Here is a 23,444-nt window from a genome sequence, read left to right on the forward strand (position 1 = left end):
GCGCCTCTCCAGAAAAGGGGCCACTCTCTCCTCCAACATTGTCATCCAACATCCTCGTCGCGTCATCGCTGGATCCACTCTTACTGTGTACTTATCTGCACTGTCTTCATAGTTGCAATGAGTTTGCAAGTCACAGCATAGGACAATGGCTTCTAGGAAACAACGAGGATGGACAGTCCCCGGTTTTGGGCTGCCGTTGAGATGGCCAGAAATGCAAAGCAGATTGTGGCAGCCTCTGTTTCAGCCCGACGAGAACACCCTGCTTCTTTCAGCACTCGATGGATCTGAAAATCCGTGAGTTCCCATTCCTCCCACGACCGTTTGAGATAGCTGATGAGCCAATTTTGATCTGCAGCACCTTTTGCTATACTGTTCGGGAACTGACTATGCTAGTGTTGATCAACGAACTGACTGATATGCCGGACTGGGATCGCAAGATTTTTGATCCTGATTTCACCTTTGAATGGAAGAGTGCAAAAGTTGCGTCTGGGAAAGACGTAACACGTTCCATGGCCGATTGGGTAAGACGGCAGAATACTCTTCATTGGACTGACGTCTAAAATTACGTAGTGTGTTGAAGAAGTCAAGTACTATGTTCGCAACTTTATCTCCACACGATTTATTCCAGCATTGGACGGAGGTGTGCTCAAATCAGATGACTGCGTAGATGCCTCGCTTCGAAGAGATCTCCAGAGAGCTGCAGCTGCCCTGAGAAGAGATTCTGACAAACTCCACAAGTTATTCGAGCCATATGATTTTAGACATTGTGGATCCGTATCTTTACCCTTTCAATTTTGCACAAACGAAAACCCTGAGAGACGGTACTCTGACTTCAAATGATTGTATCCCAAGGTACGGCGAGGGTGAGGCGGTGAAAAGGCCATCGGATGAGGACTGCGTCCAAAAAGGACGTCCAAAATATCCCAACGATCATGCTTGGTCAAACCGCTTTCAATGGCTACCTTTCGATGTTCAATTTGAAGATAGAGGTGCAAGCGCTTCACGGTACGGTGTTACAAATCAAGAGCACATCTATATCAGCTAACCACTCCCCGTCCCATAGTATCATTAGCTATATCAACAACGTCCACCCTTGTACTCATCGGTCACTATACCACGTCACAGAAAACCTCATTGATTCGTTCCTCCCTCTGTTCAACTACACACTTATCGATCTCAAAGCTTCTGGATGGCAGAACCAACGCATGCACCTCGCAGTGCTTGGACGGGATCCCATGATCCAGCGTGAACCGGATCCTTTCCGTCCCCCAGAACAACGAGCTCTTGATTGGCTTGACCGTCAAGGACGATATCAAGACGTCATATTTGTGGATCTGAAGAAGGAATTCTGGAACGTTGGTGTCCAGATGGTTCTTCAGCTTCAAGACATTAACCTCACGCCGGAGGAACCAGGTTATGAGGGTGAGCCGTGGCATGTTCAGGGCCAGAACAATGAGCGAATATGTGCTACTGCGCATTACGTCTACTCGACGAGCAATCTCTCATCCTCCGCTCCGCCAACCATGTCGTTCCGTCGACGCATCAATCCCGAAGAGGCCGGCCTCGCCAGAGGTTACGTTTTCTCTCCGCCCTATGCACCTGAGATCTACGGCGCCGAAGACGGCGACGCCGCGATCCAGCATATAGGTGACGTGAAACTAAGAGAAGGAAGGACAGTCGTGCACCCGAATATCTTCCAAACCCGACTGAACAAATTCAGCCTCGCCGATGCTTCGAAACCGGGCCATTGTCGGCTGTTGACTCTCCACCTTCTCGATCCCAACAGAAGGAACATGAGCACCGCGATGGTACCATGCCAGCGCCGTGACTGGTGGGCACGGGAGATACGTCAACGCAGTCCTAGGATGAGGCGATTACCGACGGAGGTTTTCGACAACATCATCGGCATGGTTGACGGGGATCCCATTTCTACGGAAGAGGCCGAGAAGCTCCGAAGGGAGTTTTGGGAGGAGAGGGAGGAATATCGCAAACAGCACACGAAGTCGATGGAGGCGTATTTGGGGTGGGATTTACGGGGCTTTGATGACGAGTAAGTCTCTTCTTATCTGCCATACTCTGCTTATTCAGACAATCATTGACGTCCTGAGTCGCGAAGCTGAGCATGTCTTAGCTGGGTACATTTATAAGTCATCTGTCACCTTGAAGTAATTCGATATAGGTGTACCATAGCGCAATTTATTGGCTCATGCCCAGCAAGAGGATTGTTCAAACGGTCATGACAAACAGTATTCTGAATCTGTCAGCGGGGTCCTCCGTTGACGCTCCAGGATTACCATCGCAATCCGAGAGCTTGAATCAAGCTATCATGTTATCATATGTCCAGGCCAGTACCCATCATCATCTACGCTCCGCATATCTTGGTCTTTGCGCAAGGCAACAATTCGATCTCCCCGTTATCAGTCACTACACAGCTTCCTCACCTCCGTACAATCCACGCACTCTTAATGACTGTCACCGTCCTTTCAAGCAGTTCCTCTCCATCGACTGACCAAATTCGCGCGGTTTGCATTCTACTCCATCGCTTTCTTTTCTCCAAAACCGCTTGCCTCGATCCCATTCTCGAATCCGTCCATGCAATCCTGTGAAAACCATCTGCGGTATCGGATGCGCCATGGAGCGCTTATTGAGTTACGTCTTCAATCCGCACTCGGTAGCATGCCGAAGAATCAGGGGTTGCTGGGGTTATCCGATGTTGGCGTAACGAGCGAGGAGTAGTCCGGGTGTCGAGAGCTGGTTGCCCAACTCGAGTCGTTAGATAAAAGAACAAATCACTAACGTCGAAGACTGTCATGGTTGCAGCCCTGCTACCACACAAGGTCCAGTTGGGCCTAGCGCGGCTTGGCACTATCTATAGTAACGGGCCTTATCGTGCATAGACCTCTCCAAAATTATTACACCGTTCACACGCAATATCAGCTCCGAGAATCTACTCACTCCATGGCAGGTGCCATATGATTCAGGTAATGTTCGAGTGTTCATAACTCATAATTCATGAACGGTATATGTGGGCTGTCCCTTTCGAGTCTCACTCCCCGGCACGGACCTCGAATACTTGTTCGCTTCGGTCAAGGGATCTCTGTCCCCGATCGAATATTTCAACAAGCCGAGCTGCGTTGCCTGCTATGTTGGCGTTTAGTGGGGTCAACGCTGGCGTCCGCTGGTTCAATAGTAAGGTTTTCGTGACTACCTCCTTTGCTCTTCTGTTTCGTTTTTATCCCCTTCGCCTTCTTCGACCTGGAAACATGTTCTTCTAGCAAGCTCACCACAGCTTCATTCTTCTTTACCGTTTTCGCATGCTGCAACACGTCTCTCCCAAGCCCATTCACAGCCTTCGCATCGGCCCCCTTCTTCAACAGCAGCTCAACCATATCAACATGACCCTTGGCAGCCGCAACATGTAGTGCGGTGTTACCATCCAATTTCTTCATATTGATCAGCGCGATATCATGTCTGCCATCGCGCTTCGCATCCGCATCAAGTAGCATACCAGCAATCCACGGCCCCCTCCGGTTCCCATAGACAGCAGCATGAACACAAGTAGCGCCATCCGAGATATCAGCCCTAGGATCCGCGTCTGCATCCAGCAGCGCTTGCACAACACCGATTTGACCGTTCCAGACAGCCAGAAAGAGAGGAGTAGTACGCCGCCAGCGCTCTTTGCCCTTGACATTCCAATCAGATGTTCTAGCCTCAACATCTGCACCATTGGCAATGAGTGCCTTTACGATATCAAGGTTTTTTTTGTAAGCGGCGCAATGCAATGGCGTCCAGCCCTCGCGATCGCATGTTTTTGAGCTTGCACCGCGCTTGATCAGCAGCATGGCTACCGCAGTACGATCCTCTGCTATTGCCTCTTGTAGAGGTGTCCTGAGATTTGTGCTCTGCGGCGAAGCGTCTGCTCCATGATCTAGTAGTACGTTGATGATGCCTAAATGCCCGTTCAGTGCTGCGTAGTGCAGTGGATTTCTGCCACCTGGGCAGTTCCCATTCTTGTCGGCCTTGCCGGGGAGCATTCTCAGGTCGATTTTAGCGCCGTATTCTATCAATGTTTGCGTAACAGCTTCGTGGCCGTACTCGGCGGAGAGATGCAAGGCCGTTTGGCCATCTCGGGCTATCGCGTTGACATCCATGCCGTCTTGGAGTAACAGTCTGACAATTTCGTGCTGTCCGTCTTTAGCGGCGTCAAAGAGTGCTATCCGCTGAAGGCTAAGCTTCTCCATGCGCTTAGTGATGTCCGCCGTGGAGTCTCGATTCTCGAGAACTGGAGCTGCTGCGTCGTACTTTTTATATCGTCCTGCCTCGAACGAGCCTTCTGATGCCCCATCGAGCGTTTCGGCCACGTATTTCTTCAGTGCGCCACCGACATTCGTGCTTGTAGAGTCTTGGCGGTTTACTCTCGGTCTCTCTGGTCGGGAGCCAGCGTCATAGGCGGTGAGAAGGAGAGTACACTGCCTTTTGTGGGCATCAGAACTCGAAAATAATCCCGGCATCTGATCTGTATGCAAATGGAGGGCTCACATAGTTACATTGCTCATATGGAGGTTGAGCGTTTGCTTGCTACGCTGAAAGCCCTCCAAAAGTTCATTGATGCCGCCCTTAGCCCACAGCCACTTCAAATCCGAGATCTTCCAACTCCTCCCATCATCCGTCAACTTGAGATAAGGCCTTAGAGTACTCTCAATCTTCCCATTGATCTCCGAGAAACTCTTCAAAGGACCTTCCAGCTGTTCCAGCGACTTGATGATACGATCATTGTTTCGCAGTGCTTGCTTCTGGTCTTCGTCTTTGAGTGTTGACTGTAATGACGCGATAATAGAAGACAGCTCTTCGGTCTCGCCAGATAGCTTCTTGATATCGCGAGGGGCGTTTTGAATAGCCTTGAGGACATTATGAAGTGCGACCGAGCTTTCCAGCGCGGCAGTCGCAACACCTACAACGCTTGCTATTATGGAAAGAGGGTCCATCTGTACATTTGGGACACGATATAGTCCTAGTAGTAGATGTGGTAATAGATTTTGATTCTTCTATCTACTGTGCCAAGCTGACTGAGGTCAGCTACAGCAATGGGGCTACAATGAGCTAGGCCTAATGAGGTTAGTGGCTATCGCCATGCATGATTTGTTCGTATTCGTAAGTCAGATATCGGGTTCAGTCGTATGAACACTGAGAGATATTTCCAGGGTGTATATAGACTAGAGCATGGCCACCTTGATGCTTTTTTTCTTACATTCTTCATGACAGTCAAGATAGCTGTTAGAGTATAATAGTCATGGCCTATCATTCATACGCTTTTTCCGCTGCCAATACCTGTAGTTCCAACATGATCGAATACCTCAGCTATGTGGACGGTACGACTATGTAGAAAGGACACAAGAAAACACAAGCAGTTGGGCATGGACCAGTCTATTGTTTATACAAAAGGTACTTGAGACTTGACCCCTTGGTTTGATCCTATTCAGAAGACAATTTAATAATGATATCAGAGACTAAATGTAGTATCGAACACGAAGTGCGAAATAAGAATCGATTTCGCCAACATTTTATTGGTATCAATGTCGTTCCAGTCGGCAAGGAAACCCAGCTTGCTCGACAGATCTTTGGTATCATCAGGTGCATTCGCCGGGGTTGCAGATTCGGACTGACTACCTTGAGCGCTCGATGACGCTTGACCGGTTAATGCCGGAGTGCGATCAATATGAGGGCCAAACGATGCGTAGCCACCCAGTAGATTGGTTTGGAAAGGTCGCAGCCGACTGTAGTCCTGTAGGAAAGTGGGGGCTTCCACCACGACTTATGCCACGGATTTCGTCCCGGGCGGTGGTAGGCGACAGTGCTGCTGGCGGTGGCTGCGTAGACAACGTCTTTGGCATGGTTGATCCCCTGTGTGCCTTGGATAAAGCATCCTTGGCAGCGTTCATGTTCTCCGAAAACTGTTGTAAAGCAGCCTCTGAGGCGCTTCTTGCGGCCGTTCCCCTCTCCTCGGGGGCCTTGCGATCGCGATAAAATGCCTCCTGAACCCCATTGTGGGATGTGATCTGGGGCCTGAGACGTTCGACTTCGTTGCGAAGGGTCTCCTCATCCTCACCGAGCTTCCTTGATCTGGTATCGAACCTTTGTTGATCCGCGTTGAATTGTCTCCGTGACTGCATGACAGAACCACAGAGACATTTGACTCTGCGTTGCTTCTCGCTGTAGCTTTCGCGCTCCGACTGTATCCAGTCTTTTAGGGCATTTTGCCGTCTGTTGGTATCTGTCAACTTCGTCTCGGTCTCTTCTCCTCTGGTAACACTCCCACCAACCTCTTCTCAAGCCTCTCCATCCCAATGTCTGCGATTCAAGACGCTCGTTAGCCTCCTGGTTTTGCGCCTCAACTTCTCGAGTCGACTGCGCGGCAGCATCCTTCTTTCTCTCTTTGCTTCCTCGAATCTCCCCCTTGCTCTACGCGAAACCTCCTCCGCGCCAGCTTTCTCGCGGTCGATGGTCCCCCAACTTGTCAAATTGCTCTGTATGGGGCTACTTGAACTTCCCCTTCAACTCGCGCAACCTGGGGACGAAATCAATCAAACTTGAGGCCGCAGTGGTATCTTGGATATGGGTGCTCATTCACTGCGGTGCATTGTCTATCCACGGTGTCTACCAGGCGTGACACTTTATCGTCGAGCCTAGCGAGTGCCACCTCGTTTCAACTGATTTCAGGTTTTGCCATGTTAGGTTGTGATGACGGATCGAGGCGGCGACAATAGCTCGGTTCCCGATCTGGAAACGCAGCTGAAGGAGATCACAGTTCAAGCCAAAAGATAGGCCTGTGTCGCTTCAACAAACTAAATCAGCTGCATAGGCCCCAACAAATAGTAACATCAAGGGTTTGGTAGCAACACAGACGACATGTTTTCTACCTGCTATGCACAGACAATTGATGCGACCGGACGCTAGCCTTTTTGACATTGCTCGTGTACCGGTGTCCATTGTAGCTCTATCTGCATTCGTGCTTCGACTCGTGGTCTCTGTCACTTGTACAGTTGGATAGGTCTGGGAGTGCAATGCAGGAAAGGCTTGCAACAGGTCAACTGGGTCTCAAACAAGGATTTGGAACTATTGATTTCTCCTGCTTATGCTCCAGCTTCCGATGTACTTGCTTCTGCATTCGAAGGTGAGCCCCCGTGTCAGTCTTCTCGGTAGCAGCTGCCATCTGCCATGCAGGTATTGCTCGGCGATCACTCCTCTCAAATCCCCGCAATGGGGTAGATTCCCTCTTGGGCACTGTTACTCCTGGCGCTGGAGCCGATGGACCACTGGCAGACTCGGCAGTTGGAGTGGTCGTCCCACTGTTCGCCGAACTGAAGGCCGACGGATTATCTTTTGACTTCTCATTTCCGTTCGGATGTCCTCTGCCCGTTGGTGTCGGTGCCCCACTAGGCCTGCCAACTCTATTCTCTAGCAGTTTCTTTAGGCTCTGCACCTCTTGGCCTAGCTCTTCTAACTTGGCGTCTCCGTTAGCTTTCCATCCTTCCAACGCTTTCGGTACCATATCTTTCAAGCCAGTCACTTGATCGGCTATTATTCTACTCTCCGCTTCTCGTCTCGTATTTGCAGCCTTCAAATCTTCGATCACACTACCAACATCCTTTAGGGTCGTGTCTAGCTTCTCTGTTCTCTCGGATTCGGATTCTTTGATGGCGGCGGTGTCGGTTGTAAGTTGTTCGATCAGGGCAAAAGCGCGGTTAAAGGATTCGTCAATGGAGGCTTTGTCGGCCTCGAGCTGAGGTGGTGTGGGAGGAGAAATAAGGGGGAAGACGTAGCGCTGTATAGCTGTCAGTAAGATATGGGGTACTGGAACAAGTTCCAAGTACCTTTGCAACAGCATAAAGGCCATAGCCAACTCCGCTGGTGACAGTTGCCATTATAAACCAGTCTCTCCAGTCCCGCTGAGGTGGTCTATTCTTCGTCAGTCCATGTACTGCCTCAATTAGCAACTGTCATACTCACTCTGGCGGCGCTTGTGGCCATGGTCCTCCTTGATAAGGTCCGTATCCATACCCTGCAGGTTGCCTCGTCATCTGCTGCCCTTGATAAGGGTATTGGCTCGGCGGAGGTGGTGCCACTGCATTCTCTGTGTGTGATCCATCTCCTGCTCTCGCCAGAGCAACATCGATCTCTTCTTGCGTAAGGTTTTTTGATTGTAGGAAGGCAATTCTTTTGTCAAGGGCTGAAGCGGCGACAGATGGGTCTTGGAGAACTAAGATCATTAGATTACATTGCACCGTGGCATTCTGTTAGAATTCTTACAGGAAACCTAGAAACTGATGAGCTGCGATTCTGGCATCTGCTTGGGACAGAGTCTTACGGCGGACGATACTAGATCTTCACGCACCATCTCGATCCGCTGCGCCTGGGTCTGCGTCGAGCATACAGCTCCGTTTAAGCGGTCAGATCACTTTTTACGAGGCGATCGAAGAGGTCATAATTCTTTGTCGTCGTCTGATGAGAGTCTCAATCCAATCGGTACGAATACAAAGCTATGAAAGCGAATAGGTGTCGAGGTGGTCCAAAATGATGGTCCCGTACATGGGGTGGTCGGGGAAAACTGGACCTCGGCCCGCGCGCGGCAGCGCCAGCAAGTCTTGGCACGCTAAAATCTGAAAAGTAAACAAACCATCAACATCGGCGCAAACTACACCGCTGCCGTTACTTGTCATTGAAGAAACCTCGCCGACACCAGTTCTATATTGCGGACTCTTGGCTGCGCGAATTGTAGACCTGATCGTTGCACTTGCCGCTTACCACTGAAGATGTCACAAGATACAGGGCTCTTCAGCGTGCGCCGGCCTCGAGAGGTAAATTTCCACGCCTGCAATATTCAAGCTCTACTGACAATCCACCTCGCAGACATTGGGTGGTATCAACTACAACTCCGCAATTCCACAACCTGCTTCCGCCTTAAAACGCTCCAATTCTATCTCCAACATCAAAGAGAACTATGCACCGCACACATCCCACCATGCTCGCTCGGTCTCCTCCTCTCGCATGTCGCTCGCTCCCAGTCGGCCTCAACAGCCCAATTTTCAGCGTGCCTCATCAGGCGTCAACTTCAATACTCTCACGGAGGGGCAGACAAACCGTCCGTCTACAGTGCAGCGAAGCTCTTCTTCCAACATGTTTGGTGGTGTGTCCGCAAACAGAATGAGCTATGCGCCGGGCGCAATGACGCCAGCGAACCAGCAATCGTTGAGCGCTTCTCAGAGCATGCAGCGAAGAAGCAGCATATGGTCTCGATCCTCTTCCACTGGCGGGATGGGCCACCAATCGTTTTTCACACAAGCGCCAGCTCCAGCTAGCGCACGAGGAGATCCACGACCGTGGAGAGATCCAAACTACAGAGCGAAAGTGGGCCAAGACTTGCTTGACTACCTGACACGGAACAACTTCGAATTGGACATGAAGCGCTCGCTCAACCAGAAGAGCATGACCTCACCTACGCAAAAGGACTTCGAGGCTATTTTCCAATGGCTGTATCGTCGAGTAGATCCCGCCTACCGTTTCATGAAAAGTATCGACTTTGAGGGGCCCGCTATCCTAAAGCAGCTACGGTATCCGTTTGAGAATAAAGTCTCAAAGTCACAATGGGCAGCGGTCGGCGGCCAGAATTGGTCCTCATTCCTTGGAATGCTACAATGGATGATGCAGATAGCTCAGATGATGGATAAATACGACGTCGGTGAGTACGACGACGCATGTGCAGAAGCCGGTGTGGACGTCAGTGGAGATAGAATCATCTTCCGATTCCTAAGCGGAGCTTATCATGATTGGATACAAGTGGAAGTGGAAGAAGGAGACGAAGACGGAGAAGAAGAAGCGAATAGGCAGGTGGTACCTCACGTTGAAGCTATGGCTGCCGAGTTTGAGCGAGGTAACCAGAAGTACGCCGAAGAGATGAAGATCCTTGAGGCAGAAAATGAGGTCCTTAAGCAGCATATCGCCGAAGCTGAAGCAGGCGCTCCAGATCTAGCGAAGCTGGAAAAGAATTTCAAGATTCTGGAGGACGACAAGCGGAAGTTTGAGGAGTACAACACCAACGTTGAAGCCAAGGTCGAGAAGTATGAGCAACGGAACAAGTTTTTGCAGGAGGAGATCGAACGCACGGAGGCAGAGCTCGGAGAAGTTGAGCAGGAGAAGACCAACTTGCAAGATTCAGTGGACAGGCAGGGTATCACTATACAGGACATTGACCGCATGACTACTGAGCGGGAAAGATTGCAAAAAGGCCTCGAGACCACAACAACCAGGTTGGGGGAAGTCAAGCGAAGAGCGGGCGAAAAGGAAATCGACGCCAACCGCAGTCTGGAAGAGCTGGAACGCGTTGTTGAGAAGTACAACTCTCTGTGCTACCAGATCGCCTTGGTACCTGCCACCGCAGCAAATGCCAAGGGCCAGGACTTCGAGCTCCACCTCAACATTGATTCTACGCCCAACTTCTCGTCTTCCCAAATGGGCGCCTCACAGCGCGGCAGCAGTAATGATCGTCTGCTCGCTGACCCTTCGACCGGCTACCATCCTCCTCACGTCCTCAACCTTGACCTACGTGGCAACATCAAAAGCCAGCTCATCGGACTAAGAAAAGAAATCAATGAGAGGAGAACGTTGGCAGTTGACGCGGACATGAAGAACCATGAGCTGCTGGACTCTATCAAAGAAGCTATTGACGACAAGCGAAGTGAAGTAGAAGCTTTAGAGCACCGTGTAAGAGCGGCCGAGGAGGAGTTCGAGAAGACCAAAGAGGTAAGCAGAACCACCGTTCCCTCCAAAAGGTCTACTGGTATTCTAATCAGCTATTGCAGGTCACATCTACCCAGAAAGTTGCATCGGATGCGCAGATCGAGAAGATGGAGAAGGAGCTCGCAAAGATGCGCGCCGGCCTCGACGAAAGCGTCCAGCTAATGGAGCAGCGCGAGATGAACACTAACATCGAGTACGCGAACCTCACTTCCTCTAGGGTAAATGCGAGTCACATCATGCTGACTACTCTGCTAGATTCGAACAACTGACCCTTCGTGCCAACGCCCTGCGCGAGGAATTGCACACCGAAATCGAGAAGATCTTGAACGATGTCATCAAGTTCAAGGTCCACATCCAGCAAAATCTCGAAAACTACGAAGCGTTCGTTGACCAAGAAGTCAAAGCCGAGCTTGACGATGGAGGCGCTGAAGATGAAGGACTCGATGGTGTTGCTGGGATGGATGAATAAGGCCAGCGACTTGGGTCGGTTAATGGCGTCTGGTGCTGATGTCTGACCACTGGAATGACTGATGAGGGCGGTTGTACAAATTCCCGGCGCTGTTGGGTTTGGGTAGCTATTGAGTGATGGCGCCGTGTGTAGATACCTCGTGTTTCTTGACTTACTTGACTAGATATCCCCTGCGCTGCGAGAATGCCATAATTGAAAGACACTCCACTGAATCCCGTGCTTCTGTATGTAAAAGCCCCCTATTGTATTCCACAGCTACCAAGGGCAAGCAGTCAACACAAGCGGCAGTCAGAGACGCTGAGACCCTGTCATTTTCACATCAGTCTCAGCCATCAACCCGGAAACAATTGACATTCAGGATCAAACTTGCTCCGGGAAGAATGTTAGACAGTACGAAAACCTCCTCATTGATTCTACTGTTATCGACTCGACTGCCACTATTTCCGACACCATGCCCGACCGTCTCATGAGTCGAAAAGAGTCGTATACTTCCCCAACAGTCCCGTCACCACGGCGTCAGCTTCGTCGTCGCCCTGGTCCCGCTCATCGAGAATGACCGATGCTGCCGTGGGAACTGCGGCTCTCCTGCTGCCCAATATTTTGAATGTTGATGGCCTTGGCTGGCGGGGGGTGGGCGCGACGAGACATCGCACCTTTATGGAAATTGACGGACTTAGAGCGTTGAGTCGGGGTGCTAGAAGATGGGTGACGGTATTCGAACTGTGAAGTGGAAAACAAACGTGGTGGTTGGCGTGCTCGGCGCTGGACCACGAATTGTAGCCCTGGGACCGCCTGGAAGAGCATGTCTCTGGATTGAATGTCTGTCTTCGTTCTTTCCAAAGATAGGACGGAGCCTCCGGAACCCTTTGTTGTTTCAGAGTCAACCATTGCTTGCTCATAGGCATGCAAATGCTGCAGCATCTCAACGACTGACGGAAGATCGTTCTTCTTATTCTCGGCCAGGTGTTGGCGAATTGCCAAAGGTCGCAGATTTGTGTTCTCTACCGACCAGCGAAGTTCGATTTTGTCAAACAGGTCTTCGAATATGGGCTTGAGGAGGAACGACTGAAGCTCTGTGTTGTGGTTTGTTTGTGTCCCGCTGTCACTGTCAGAGGAGAACGATACGTGTGAAGAATCCATGGTGTAATACTCTGGCACGTCGCTGGTGTCATCCGTGCGTGGCAATTTAGAATCCGGAGAGGATGCCGGAGGTATGTTCGCGACATGCTGGGTTTCGAGCCCCCTTGGTCGGGCCACTCCAGGACCTTCAACGCGCTCTGACATAAATCCTGCACGTACGTCTGACAACAACTTGCGAAACTTAATAACTCCTGCAGTACGCTTTTCGCCTGCCTGTACCACGGGTTCGGGTATTTGATGGTTACGATCGGAATTCAACGTGCCTTCTCCCGCTGGCGTCGTATCGGCGTTCTCTTTGGTTGTATCATCTGAGCTGGAGGACCTCAACACTTTCTGCTGTTGAAAGGAAGTTGTACGTTCTTCTCGTCGCTGTAGCTCCAAAGCCACTATGGCACGTACAAAGTCCTGGTGCTCGGTTATTGACATGGATGCATCTGCCATTCTCTTGCTCAAAGCCAAACTCGCCACTTGCAGCATCAACATCAACGTCGACTTTGCATCCCTCAAGTCCGCTCTCCATCTATCAATGCTTGGCTGCAAGAACAGCCATTTCGCCTTTTAAGTCATCGACAACTCGATCTTTTCCCCGCTCATCCGACCTTGACCTGGCTTGTATCTTCTCAGCTGCTCACTCGCTCTCTTCATCTCTTTTTCAACTTCTTGAAATATCCTCTCGCACATCGCCGCGGACGTCTTCGTAGTCTTGAGGCCATCTTGGTTCAAGATACTGATGCCATCGTCCGTGGTCTTCCGGTTTATCAGTTCACCCAGCTGATGAAGTACGCCTGATGTAAGAGAGATGTCATTCCCGATGGATGAAATACGGTCTGATGCGGTGCTGATCTGAGATGCGAGAGTGACGAGCTTGATAGAGACTTGGACGCCTGCCGTGGCAATGCCCACAATTGATGCAGCGATACTTACGCCATCCATAGTGAGGAATAAGTCGCATGACTAGGAAGCCAGAAGAAAGCAGATGGAAGTTCTTATAGCTGGAAGGAACGCAGAAGGGGGCGGAGATGGGACGAGGCTGAGAGCACTGCCTTGTAGCGTGGCGCATACGCCACGAGGCATTTGTACGGGGCTCGAAAGATAAGCTTCATCGTTTGAAAAGATTATCGGTTTTCGTAAGATGCTCTCTTCTGGAATTTAGCATATCCGGAACGTCGAGCTTGTGAATACTTAAAACATGCGAGTGGAAGTTTAGAGGGGGCATTCTTAAAATTCTAGAGCCTCAAGACTTGAAATTCTCCGGAGGATAGATTAAACGACTGGTCCAAGGATCTATGGCCCTACCTATCATTATATGTACAGTACGAGTACAACGCTGTCTATTGACCGCCAACTCTTAACGGGTATCTTGCCCAGCAATTGCGCCGTTCTTCCGATGTATCGATATCATACAAAAGCATATCTCACTCAGAGTCTACGAAGGAGCTCGCCAAACCCCCAAAGAACGGAACTTCAAAACGATCCAAGCCATCAGCTGCAGCCATGTCAGTATCAACATGAAAGTAGGTATGGGGGAATATTTATACCGTCTCGGTAGGCATGCATAGCAAGGAATCCGATAAGACCTATATCAATGACGAATAACATCCATGATAGTATGCTTGACCACGAGAGGATCAGGTGTAGGACCTGGTACGAGGTCAATGATGTGCGTCACGCAAATGGTCGGAGGGTGAGGCCCACGAAAATCGCCGCGAATAGTAGACTTGATTGCCAAGCATGGAATCTTCGGAACGTCTTGTCAGTACATGCATGCAGCAGACACAGAGAGATGGCGGTCGATGCGCAGAGACAAGTAGGTAGAGAATAGGTTGAGCAAAAGCGCAACTGCACAGAGATACTGTTACAGAGCAACTCCACGGGAAGCAAGGAGTGCCGTAAACACCTCTTTCTCCAAGTCTAACGTACCGTACGTAATCACTCTTATGTTCCACCACCAGTAGAAATACCCCTCCTGCAGGCGGTAGCAGCAGATATGCCAGCATTGCCTCGTAGTCTAGCCGTAGTGGTAGGCTCGTCTCGAACAGATTGACGTCCAGCCTGCCATTTTCTATATCTCCTCCTCCAAACCCTGCATTTTCCCTAGGCTCATCACTGAAATGACTGGGTTCTGGCAAGGATGACACGCCAAATGGGTCTGTGTTTGGTCGGGTTGGAGGGGGAGATCTGGCGTTGCGGGCAGGAGACGAGATTCGATTTGGAGGTGGAGAGAGGGTTCGTGTGGATTCTGGAGTGGTGTCTTGATAAGGAGCAAAGTCCATGATTCTGGAGCGATTGCTGTGGACGACGCTGAGATGCTTGTGCTCCAATGCGTGCCAATTCTATGGCGGGTGTCGTATTGCGCGAGGTGCATTGGCGACTGTTGTGCCGCGGCGCCAAAAGCCGGCCCCGGAGGCTCGGGCATTTCTTTTATTCAGTTGCCAACATCTTTCTCTCGGACATGATCATACGATGATGAACACCTCATAAGCTTCTAATTCTATGAAACCGGGGCGACTAAGGTTGGAGAGTCTACGGGTGCATGTCAAGGAGAGTCAACTACCACTGGAGATTTGTTGATATCCTTTTTCAAGCGATCGAAGGTCCTTGACTACTGACATTTCGGCTTGACTTGGAGGGTGCTCCATCGGATTCGACATCCTACTCAATCTATGTCACAGGGAACAGAGAGGATACATATCATGTCTGGGGGGTAGGAATGGTGGCCGTTCAAGGTGCTGTGGCCTTGTGAGTCTGTGACAGTAAATCAGCCACCAAAGAAATGCAGGTGCGCGGTTTTAAGGCTACGTTCAATGATTGAAGGCAATGTCAAGAGTATAAGCCAAATCCCAGGGCAAAATCAGATATTCTTTCGGGTATGGAGTCGTCGCTCTTTCCCAGTGGCCAGTATCGGGACCCTTCAATTCTGGCCACAGCTACTAGAAAAGCGAAGAAGAAAATGAGAAAAGAAAATGAGAAATATTAGAAGCAGGTCAGAAAGACTTACTTTATATCACGCAATGACCGCCGCTCTTCTCCCCGTCCCTCCCCTCTCCCGTGCCCGTGCGGTTGCGGCTGAATCCTGCCGAAAAGTGGTTGAGCTGAGCCCGGCTGCCCTTTTTGACCACTTGAATGGCGTTAGCCGTTACTACCCTTTCAGGAAAGCTATCAATATTTCCTTTAGCGCCCTTTAGCGCGGAAATCGCCTTCTTCGAAGCTTTCACCCCCGTACAACTTAACTCTGAATATTCTCATAGTAACAACTCAAGAAACCTATGTCAGGTTGACACCCTTGATATTGATACCCCTCTAGAATCTGTCACAACTCTCCATCGTCTCACACAACACTTCCCATTAGCAAGCAAAGGTCAGGGATGGTGTCTCTGCAGTCACCCATGAATGGAACCATGACGGCCGTGGTGGCCGCAGCACAACAGCAGCAGCGCTTCCTTCAAGCTCTACACTACATTGCACCAGCATTGGTGCTTGCGTACTTCCTGGTCGCCGCTACCGTCAGCATATGCACACTGCAGAACTTGAAAGCCAGTCGCTCGGGTCCTCGCAGGATTCTGGTCTGTCTCGTGTCCTTGATCGTCGTCTCTTTCTTGGTGGAGTCATGTATGCTCTTGACGGACACCGCCGTTAATGGCGCTCGTCACTCCTCCACCGATGGCAACGTGAGTGCCTTTTCCAATGACCACAAGCTTGGTCGAGACTCCATGAGTCCTCTCCATTAACCCCAATCATTTAGGTTTACGCCCTTTTTTCCCTTCTCGTCTGGGCGTTTCTCGCTGTGAGCATCATGGACACCGAGAATCCGGTTGTATGGTACCCTTACTACGGATCATGGTTCATTGGGCTGGTCGTCGAAGCAATCATATTCACCCTCTGCCTTGCCTTTGGTTTGCCGCGAAGCGCTTTCGTCTATGCTCAAACGGCAGTCCAAGCTTGCCGCTTGCTTATTCTAGTCTTGCTCTCCACCGTCCTTTTCACCAAGTCTTCCAAAGGCACCAAGGCCGACGAAGAATCCGCGTCCCTTCTTGGGCACCACAAAGGCGAATCGAGCGACACCCATACTTCTAATGGAAAGTCAGGCTATGGATCCATTACTGTCTCAGCAGAAATGGACGATGCAGATGGTGAGTCTGACGATGAGGATCTGAAGGAGCGAAAAGAAAAGAAGGAACTGGTCGAGAAGCGGCTGCAGGCTGAAGGAAATTGGTTCACGTAAGGCACTATCCTTGTTTCATCATTTGTCCCAGCCCCAAACACGATTGCCCTCTTCAGGGTTCGGCTCTACCCTAATGTCAATCTTGGTTGACTATTCGCTGATTTGTGAATAGGTACGCAAAAGCTTTTTCCATCTTCATACCTTATCTATGGCCTTCAAGCAGCCGAAAACTCCAGGCAAAGATGCTTGGAGTTTGCTTATGCCTTCTTTTTGCGCGAGCACTAAACGTCCTTGAGCCACGCCAATTTGGGATTGTGATTGACCGCCTCGGCACGTCTCAGGGCCACGTTCCACTTCTGGAAGTCAGTCTCTGGGTTTTGTTTAGCTGGGTACAAAACTCGATCCTTGGTGAGCTCAGGTACATGCTGTGGCTACCTATTGAACAGTACGCCGAGGGATCTCTCAAAACCGGATCGTACAACCACATCATGGGATTATCCCGAGACTTCCACACAACGAAGCAATCTGCGGAGCTATATACGGCGATATCCCAAGGCAATTCTCTCAAACACATCGCTGAAGCCTTATTGTTCAAAGTGCTACCCATGTTTGTCGACGTGGCCGTCGCGTTTGTCTACCTGTATTGGGTGTTCGGCCCTTACATGGCCCTAATCGTGGCTGCAACTACGGCGATTTTTGTCTGGGCTTCGCTTGCTTTTGTTGGCCAGCAGACGGAGCCAAGGCGCATATTCAATGCCCTCACGAGGAAAGAATTCCAGGTGATGTACAACAGCGTTGGAGGATGGAGTTCGGTCTCATACTTTAACCGCCACGGATACGAGAAGGCCAGATATGCGGATATCGTCGGTGAGCAAACATCTCCTATCGCTGATGATTATATGCGCTGACGAAGAACATTCTTGCAGGTCTGAACATCAAGGCACAGCAGAAATGGTATTATCTCTTCTACATCTCTCAAGTCGCCAAAGATACGATCATCGAATGCGGGATGATCAGCGCTTGTATCCTGGCCATCTATCAGATTGCCAAAGGTGCACCAATTGGCGGTTTCGTGATGCTTGTATCATATTGGGGTAACTTCACTGGTAAGTCCTTCTGCAGTCTTCTTTGCTGATATTCTACAAGCACTGTCACTAATCCTACCTAGGAAAACTTCAGAACTTTGTGAATGTCCAGCGTCAATTGGTTCAGTATCTTACAGATGCTGAGTCGCTGCTTGACTTGTTCCTGAAGAAACCCAGTGTCAAGGATGGTCAAGATGTTTTCAAGTTCAAGCGTGGGACCATCCGTTTCCACGATGTGGGATTCTCTTATGACAACCAGAAAGAAGTTATCAAAGACTTCAACTTCTATGCTGCACCGGGTCAAAAGGTCGCCTTGGTCGGAGAAACCGGCGGTGGAAAATCCACTATTTTGAGACTGCTCTTCCGCTTTTATGATGTCAAAAAGGGCAGTATCATGATAGACGACCAGAACATACGAGACGTCACCCTGTCAAGCCTCCGTCAACACATCGGCGTGGTGCCACAAGACCCTTCGCTGTTCGATACCAGTATCATGGAGAATGTTCGCTATGCGCGATTAGCTGCGACAGACGAAGATGTCATAGAGGCATGCAAAGCCGCCTCTATACACGAGAAGATCCTAAAGTTCGCCAAAGGTTATTCAACAAAGGTGGGCGAGGGTGGCGTCAAGCTTTCGGGTGGCGAATTGCAAAGGGTCGCAATAGCCAGAGTCATACTCCAGAATCCTGAGATCGTCCTATTGGATGAAGCCACGAGCTCTGTCGACACCGAGACCGAAGGAAACATCCAGGATGCCCTGCAAATATTGACCAAGGGCCGTACAACCTTTACCGTCGCTCACAGACTGTCTACAGTGGCCAGCTCTGATACTATCTTGGTCATCAAAGATGGTGTTATCGTTGAGCAAGGGTCGCCGCGTGAGCTTCTCAAGTCTAAAGGAAAGTTCCACGAACTCTGGCACAAACAGATCGATGCCAGTCTTATGCTCACCGATTCCGATCCTGCCACCGCCCCGCAGCCCAAACTCAGCCATGTTACAGAAAAGTCATCTAGCGAGGAAAACCGACGATCATCGGACAGCTCGGCTTCTGGAACCAAGAGTCTTCGCGCTACTGCCCCTGATTTCGTACCTCGTGTCCAGCGTGGCACGTCTGCAAGCGCAGGTCAGGTACGTACATCTGGGGCAACTTCCAAAACAACGTTGGCATTTAGAGACAAAACTACCGCTTCCACTCCTTAAAACTTTCACGTACTTCGGTTGCTTGCCTTAGAAGAGGTAATGCTGACTCTAGAAATCTTCTGCAGGCCTCTCACGACCACGGGAATGAAGCCCACCAACACAGCCATGAGAGCGGCAATTTCAAAAAGAACGGAGCCAAGCGCAATCAGAAGGGCAAAGGGCCCGCTGTTGAGTCGGAGTCCACATCTGACGCTTTCGTGTCTGACTCCAGGCCGACCACCTCTGACTCGAAGAACTCGGGCCAAGGCCAACACGAGACCAAGAAAAAGCGTGGCAACTTCAACCCACGCCGTGGCAACAATAAGAGCGAGCCTAGTGGATCAGCTGTCAAGAGTAGCCAGACTGATGGACCAAGCGATGAGCCATCACAGAATCAGCCTCGTCGTCTCTCTGCAGTTGGTACAGATGCCTCAAACCAGGCGTCTTCAGGGCAGAGTCATCGCCGTCAATGGTATCAGCGGCGTAGAAAGGCAGCGCAGTCTGAAACTCTTTCTGGCGCGGCGTCTGGAGCTTGGTCGAGCGATACACTCCATCCTTCAACGAACGAGACGTCTTCCGGCTCCGCCAATGCAGCCGACCCTACCGTTGGCCCACACTCAGCAGTTGGAGGTGTAAATTCTGCCACTGGGGTCTGAAATTGCTTGAATGACCAGATATTGGCTCTTCTCGATGCATCTTGTCGCTCAGTATTGGCTACATGACATGCTTTATCACGAGATCCTGGGTAGATAACCCCTACTTTCATACTTACTGTTTACAGGAGAAAGTGCAGGTTATCCTATCTTCTCGGCAATAGGCCATTGGCTTGCTGAAATAGGTGGTATTTCAGCCAACATCGAGGTGGGTTTCAGCTGGCAACAGCGGTATCAGGCGAGCTCAAATGAATGCATCTTTAACACTAGAAATCTTGATTACTAGAAAACATCATAGATCAAGCTCCACTGTCCTTTCCATTCATCAATGCTCTACGCCGTCGCTGAACACTTGCCAACCTTTCATCATCAAGACCGGTCCCAATTCCCGAGTCTCTGAAACCGCTTGTCTCCTGCGACATGTCGTCGTCTTCATCGTCTGCTTCAGCAGCTAATGGCTGGACTGCCGTTGATCTCAAGACTTCGTCTTCCTCCCTCTTGATCTCCTCTTCCTTCTTGACGTCCTTGCGTCCAGTGAAATGCAATGGGATCTGTCGGCCAAGCGTAGGGAACGTCCTTGACGTGTCGGAAAGATCCTCCATTGACGTCGGATCAAATGCGTCCGAGTCTGAGCGCTCTCGCTTGAAAATGGTGCCGTTGGTCTCCGGCTCCGTCTTTACAGTCGTCGGCGACCCAAGATACGTCGAAATAGCAAACCACGCCAGCGCCATCGAGATCATCGAACTGCTCCAAAACGCTGTGGTGAAGAATAGAAACGATAGGACACGATGGTGGTACAGTACCCATCTCAACCCGCCCAACTTCGCAATGATTCGCACCCCCACTTCATAGAATTGCATCTTCTCATCCGCCTCCACCACCACGCGCACGCTCTGCGGCACATTCGCCCAACCTTTTGCGAATTCGACGCCTTCGAACATACTGACCGAGAGCACTTCGCTCTCGGACTTCCAGCCCAGGATATACCATGGTAGTCCGCTGAGGGTGTTTGCAGTCTCGACGACTGCAGAGGTGTAGGTTAGGATTGCGGGGCGGCGGGAGCGGGCGATCGTGGTGGTCGTATTGGTGGTGGAGGAGAGGGAGGAAGGGAGGATCGAGGAGGGAGTGCCGGTCGTAGAAGGGCCGAGGAGGGAGAGGTCGAGCATGAAGTTTCCGGCGGCGAGGTTCGAGGGGGTCCGGGGCAGGTGGAGGCTGAGGGTTATGTCGTAGGGTTGGAGCGATGTCAGGGATGTAGAGAGGTGGGCTGTGCCGTGGGGATGACCATCCCTACACTCCACAGTATCGGTATTAGCATCTGTATCAACAAGCACCTCCGCCCAAGAAACACCACGGAGACAAACGCACCCGAACTGCAAATGCACCACCCGCTCCACGCTATTCTGCGGCACATAGTTGTAGTAAAACAGCGTGTAAGCTACGCTCGAGACGCAGAAGAGCAGGATGCTCGTCGCGGCGAAGAGGAAGGTGCCGAGGTAGGCTCGCTGGGCGGGCTTGGAGGCGGCGGCGTGGACGGGGAGGAGGGCTGTATCCTGGATCGCTTAGTTATTGTCCTTAGGTAGAAATGAGGAGAGGCCTACGACAGCTCTGGCGATGAGGCCGGAGCGCCCTCTTGGCTTTGGATCCTCCATCGACTTCCAAGGCATGGATGTCGTTGTTCTGGCTGGTGTTGGAGAGGCGCGTTTGGCGCTCGCGTATTTTTTTTGGGGATTGTGACGTCGCTCGGGAGGCCTCGAGCTTCCGGTCATCAGCAAACCTGTCATTTTGCCTGGAACTGTGCGTCAGAGGGGAGTGCCCACGATGCCCAAACCCAAAAAGAGCTCGGGCAAGCCGCCGGCGAAGCCCACCGCTCCCAATACCTCTTCAACGTCGCCCATTCCTTCCCCGTTCAAGCCAGCGCCCGCGGAGCTGTCGACCTTCCTCGACACCCTAACCTCCAAATCGCACCTCTATATCATCCACCTCGACACGCACCCTCCCGCTTTCAAACGGCGCATCTTCACCGTCCCGCTCCTCCTCAACATCTTCATTCTCATAATCCTCGTCTTCCGTCTCCAGCGAGCCCTCCCCACCTATTTCTACCTCCTCCTCTCCGTTCTCGGCTATGACAGTCCCGCCAACATCGATAAAGACAATACGGATCAATGGACACTACTTGGAATAAGCGGGGAGAGGACGTTGATGTTTGCAGGGGATTTTTTACTGTTTAGGTTCGTGGGGATGTGGCCGTGGGACTTCTTCTTGGGGAAGGGTGGGGAGGCCAGCCCGGTGGGTTGGAGGAGGTGGTGCCGGTTTAGGGATGTGGAGGTTGTGGTTCGGAGGAGTAGGAGGTGGGATGTTCCGCTCTTTGCTACGGAGAGAAGTGGGGAGGAGGAGGATATGAGAGGGGAGGTGGAGAAGAGGGACGGGGTTAAAGAGGAGTGGCTACAGGAAGGGCGACAGGGGAAATTGTTTAGAGAAAGGGTGTTGCCGGCTGTGGACAAGGGCTGGGTGAAAAGCAAGACCAGCTACCAAATGCTGGATCAGAACTGGGATCTGTATTTCTCCGGCATGATCGAAGCGCAAGCGCTCGTTGACGTAGGCAAGAACGAGATCGACGACTTCCGAACAAGCGTGCTGGTCCACAGCGAGAAATCGGGCTGGCTGATCTGGGAAGTGTGGCGCGAGCAGGAAGAAGGCGCAGGAGACGAAGGCACGAGGAAGCTGCAGTTGATCAAGAATCATTTGACGGCTATGGGGAAGGAGAATTTGTTCTTTCGGTGGATTGAGATTGTGCAGAGTGAGACGAGTCAGACGGGGCCATTTACGGGGGAGCGGTATGTACATTTCGGAGCATGTTCTTCCTCTTTCATACCACGTTTCGAGCAGCGAATCACGCTTGGGGAACAAAAGAGTTCTTTTCATTCTCTTGGGCTGTTTCATCACTCGGATATTTGCCGTGAAGAAGAGACACTGACTCCGAAATCTTTATAGGCAGAAGAAGGCGGTGCAGAAGAATTAGGGAGGAGTTTGAGGAACAAGGGGTCGATTTTGAGGAGTTTTGGGGCAGCGTTGGGGGGGATAGAGGGGATGCCTGGGATGGAGATTACTGCATGATCCGGTAATCGCGTCGACAAGCGCGTCTGTACAAATCCTTTGCTTTTTTGACTTAAGTCTATATTTTCTAGTTCTACTGATAGATCTCACCCTCAACACCTCGCCTAGCGTCTTAACATAGGGCCTTGTAACATACAAAAAGCTGAGTTCTCATGGATATTAGAGCATGATAATTCCGCAATCCAACAGGTACCCCTAGGCTTGAGCTGCCATTTCAAGCATCGATCCTCTTCCAGCGCTCTCCACCGGCACAAGGGCCTTGATCCCCATCTTAGGCTACATACATATCGCCACGAGCTTCCGAAGGAGCCATGTCTTCCGCTTCTCCAGTAACCTTACTCGACCGACAAAAAATATGACGATCGTCCAACGTCGTTGAAAAAGGCATGTTTTCCGCCTTCCCAGCAGCCTTGATTGATCCGCAGCAGACTGTAGGACCATCTAGCGCCGTCGAAGACCAGCTGCGTAAGCAGATCGCTGGACTCGAGGATGAGGTCCGCCAGCCCAAGCTCAATCAAGACCCACATTTTGAAGCTGTGAAGTACTACGCGTTGCTTCAGGAAGAGCTAGATCAACTCCGCGAGAGAAGGACCTCAACCTTCATGTCGGGCTCCAAGTGGCACAAGAGTGTCGTCGGCTTCTGAAGGAAAAGCACGAGAAGCACCATGCACTGGCGAGCGAGCATGAAAGATGCAGTAAAATTAATGCAGAAAGCCATTGAGAACCTTTCAACAGGCTTTGACCTCTCGGATGGAGAATCGGCCAATCTTGGGCTGACTGTGGAAGGAGTTGCGCCTGGTGCGTCGCTGCTTCCGCCACCAAACTGTCAGCAGCCCGCCAGTTGAGA

The 23,444-nt window shown here is 51.0% G+C and overlaps 14 protein-coding genes across 14 annotated transcripts; 7 read left to right on the forward strand and 7 right to left on the reverse strand.

Moving 5' to 3' along the window:
* Nucleotides 1–751: 751 nt before the first annotated feature.
* Nucleotides 752–2,147, forward strand: HO173_002917 (uncharacterized protein; the record flags this gene model as incomplete). Its single annotated transcript, XM_037304848.1, has 3 exons — nt 752–1,005; nt 1,064–2,050; nt 2,132–2,147. The coding sequence occupies 3 exons, from the start codon at nt 752–754 to the stop codon at nt 2,145–2,147; spliced, it is 1,257 nt and encodes a 418-aa protein (XP_037168341.1).
* A 59-nt stretch (nt 2,148–2,206) lies between these two features.
* HO173_002918 (uncharacterized protein) lies at nt 2,207–2,509 on the forward strand (the record flags this gene model as incomplete). Its single annotated transcript, XM_037304849.1, has 1 exon — nt 2,207–2,509. The coding sequence occupies one exon, from the start codon at nt 2,207–2,209 to the stop codon at nt 2,507–2,509; it is 303 nt and encodes a 100-aa protein (XP_037168342.1).
* Nucleotides 2,510–3,116: 607 nt separating this feature from the next.
* HO173_002919 (uncharacterized protein) lies at nt 3,117–4,985 on the reverse strand (the record flags this gene model as incomplete). Its single annotated transcript, XM_037304850.1, has 2 exons — nt 3,117–4,473; nt 4,540–4,985. 2 exons carry the CDS (start codon nt 4,983–4,985, stop codon nt 3,117–3,119), a joined length of 1,803 nt encoding a protein of 600 aa, XP_037168343.1.
* A 726-nt stretch (nt 4,986–5,711) lies between these two features.
* HO173_002920 (uncharacterized protein) lies at nt 5,712–6,340 on the reverse strand (the record flags this gene model as incomplete). Its single annotated transcript, XM_037304851.1, has 2 exons — nt 5,712–6,261; nt 6,321–6,340. The coding sequence occupies 2 exons, from the start codon at nt 6,338–6,340 to the stop codon at nt 5,712–5,714; spliced, it is 570 nt and encodes a 189-aa protein (XP_037168344.1).
* Nucleotides 6,341–7,084: 744 nt separating this feature from the next.
* Nucleotides 7,085–8,267, reverse strand: HO173_002921 (uncharacterized protein; the record flags this gene model as incomplete). Its single annotated transcript, XM_037304852.1, has 3 exons — nt 7,085–7,822; nt 7,872–7,956; nt 8,008–8,267. 3 exons carry the CDS (start codon nt 8,265–8,267, stop codon nt 7,085–7,087), a joined length of 1,083 nt encoding a protein of 360 aa, XP_037168345.1.
* Nucleotides 8,268–8,810: 543 nt separating this feature from the next.
* HO173_002922 (uncharacterized protein) lies at nt 8,811–11,263 on the forward strand (the record flags this gene model as incomplete). The annotated part of the gene is made up of 4 exons (XM_037304853.1): nt 8,811–8,855; nt 8,908–10,797; nt 10,857–10,987; nt 11,050–11,263. 4 exons carry the CDS (start codon nt 8,811–8,813, stop codon nt 11,261–11,263), a joined length of 2,280 nt encoding a protein of 759 aa, XP_037168346.1.
* Nucleotides 11,264–11,806: 543 nt separating this feature from the next.
* HO173_002923 (uncharacterized protein) lies at nt 11,807–12,886 on the reverse strand (the record flags this gene model as incomplete). The annotated part of the gene is made up of 1 exon (XM_037304854.1): nt 11,807–12,886. One exon carries the CDS (start codon nt 12,884–12,886, stop codon nt 11,807–11,809), a length of 1,080 nt encoding a protein of 359 aa, XP_037168347.1.
* Nucleotides 12,887–12,961: 75 nt separating this feature from the next.
* Nucleotides 12,962–13,336, reverse strand: HO173_002924 (uncharacterized protein; the record flags this gene model as incomplete). The annotated part of the gene is made up of 1 exon (XM_037304855.1): nt 12,962–13,336. The coding sequence occupies one exon, from the start codon at nt 13,334–13,336 to the stop codon at nt 12,962–12,964; it is 375 nt and encodes a 124-aa protein (XP_037168348.1).
* Nucleotides 13,337–13,818: 482 nt separating this feature from the next.
* Nucleotides 13,819–14,676, reverse strand: HO173_002925 (uncharacterized protein; the record flags this gene model as incomplete). Its single annotated transcript, XM_037304856.1, has 4 exons — nt 13,819–13,889; nt 13,942–14,044; nt 14,099–14,141; nt 14,324–14,676. The coding sequence occupies 4 exons, from the start codon at nt 14,674–14,676 to the stop codon at nt 13,819–13,821; spliced, it is 570 nt and encodes a 189-aa protein (XP_037168349.1).
* A 1,125-nt stretch (nt 14,677–15,801) lies between these two features.
* Nucleotides 15,802–19,486, forward strand: HO173_002926 (uncharacterized protein; the record flags this gene model as incomplete). Its single annotated transcript, XM_037304857.1, has 6 exons — nt 15,802–16,071; nt 16,146–16,621; nt 16,738–17,432; nt 17,492–17,671; nt 17,734–18,779; nt 18,917–19,486. 6 exons carry the CDS (start codon nt 15,802–15,804, stop codon nt 19,484–19,486), a joined length of 3,237 nt encoding a protein of 1,078 aa, XP_037168350.1.
* A 296-nt stretch (nt 19,487–19,782) lies between these two features.
* HO173_002927 (uncharacterized protein) lies at nt 19,783–21,264 on the reverse strand (the record flags this gene model as incomplete). Its single annotated transcript, XM_037304858.1, has 2 exons — nt 19,783–21,033; nt 21,082–21,264. The coding sequence occupies 2 exons, from the start codon at nt 21,262–21,264 to the stop codon at nt 19,783–19,785; spliced, it is 1,434 nt and encodes a 477-aa protein (XP_037168351.1).
* A 37-nt stretch (nt 21,265–21,301) lies between these two features.
* HO173_002928 (uncharacterized protein) lies at nt 21,302–22,502 on the forward strand (the record flags this gene model as incomplete). The annotated part of the gene is made up of 2 exons (XM_037304859.1): nt 21,302–22,317; nt 22,475–22,502. 2 exons carry the CDS (start codon nt 21,302–21,304, stop codon nt 22,500–22,502), a joined length of 1,044 nt encoding a protein of 347 aa, XP_037168352.1.
* Nucleotides 22,503–22,983: 481 nt separating this feature from the next.
* Nucleotides 22,984–23,241, forward strand: HO173_002929 (uncharacterized protein; the record flags this gene model as incomplete). Its single annotated transcript, XM_037304860.1, has 1 exon — nt 22,984–23,241. One exon carries the CDS (start codon nt 22,984–22,986, stop codon nt 23,239–23,241), a length of 258 nt encoding a protein of 85 aa, XP_037168353.1.
* Nucleotides 23,242–23,262: 21 nt separating this feature from the next.
* Nucleotides 23,263–23,442, forward strand: HO173_002930 (uncharacterized protein; the record flags this gene model as incomplete). The annotated part of the gene is made up of 1 exon (XM_037304861.1): nt 23,263–23,442. One exon carries the CDS (start codon nt 23,263–23,265, stop codon nt 23,440–23,442), a length of 180 nt encoding a protein of 59 aa, XP_037168354.1.
* Nucleotides 23,443–23,444: the final 2 nt, after the last annotated feature.

Source organism: Letharia columbiana, assembly GCF_014066305.1.
Source record: "Letharia columbiana isolate WasteWater2 chromosome Unknown Sc0000006_s0, whole genome shotgun sequence".
Taxonomy (NCBI): Eukaryota; Fungi; Ascomycota; class Lecanoromycetes; order Lecanorales; family Parmeliaceae; genus Letharia; species Letharia columbiana.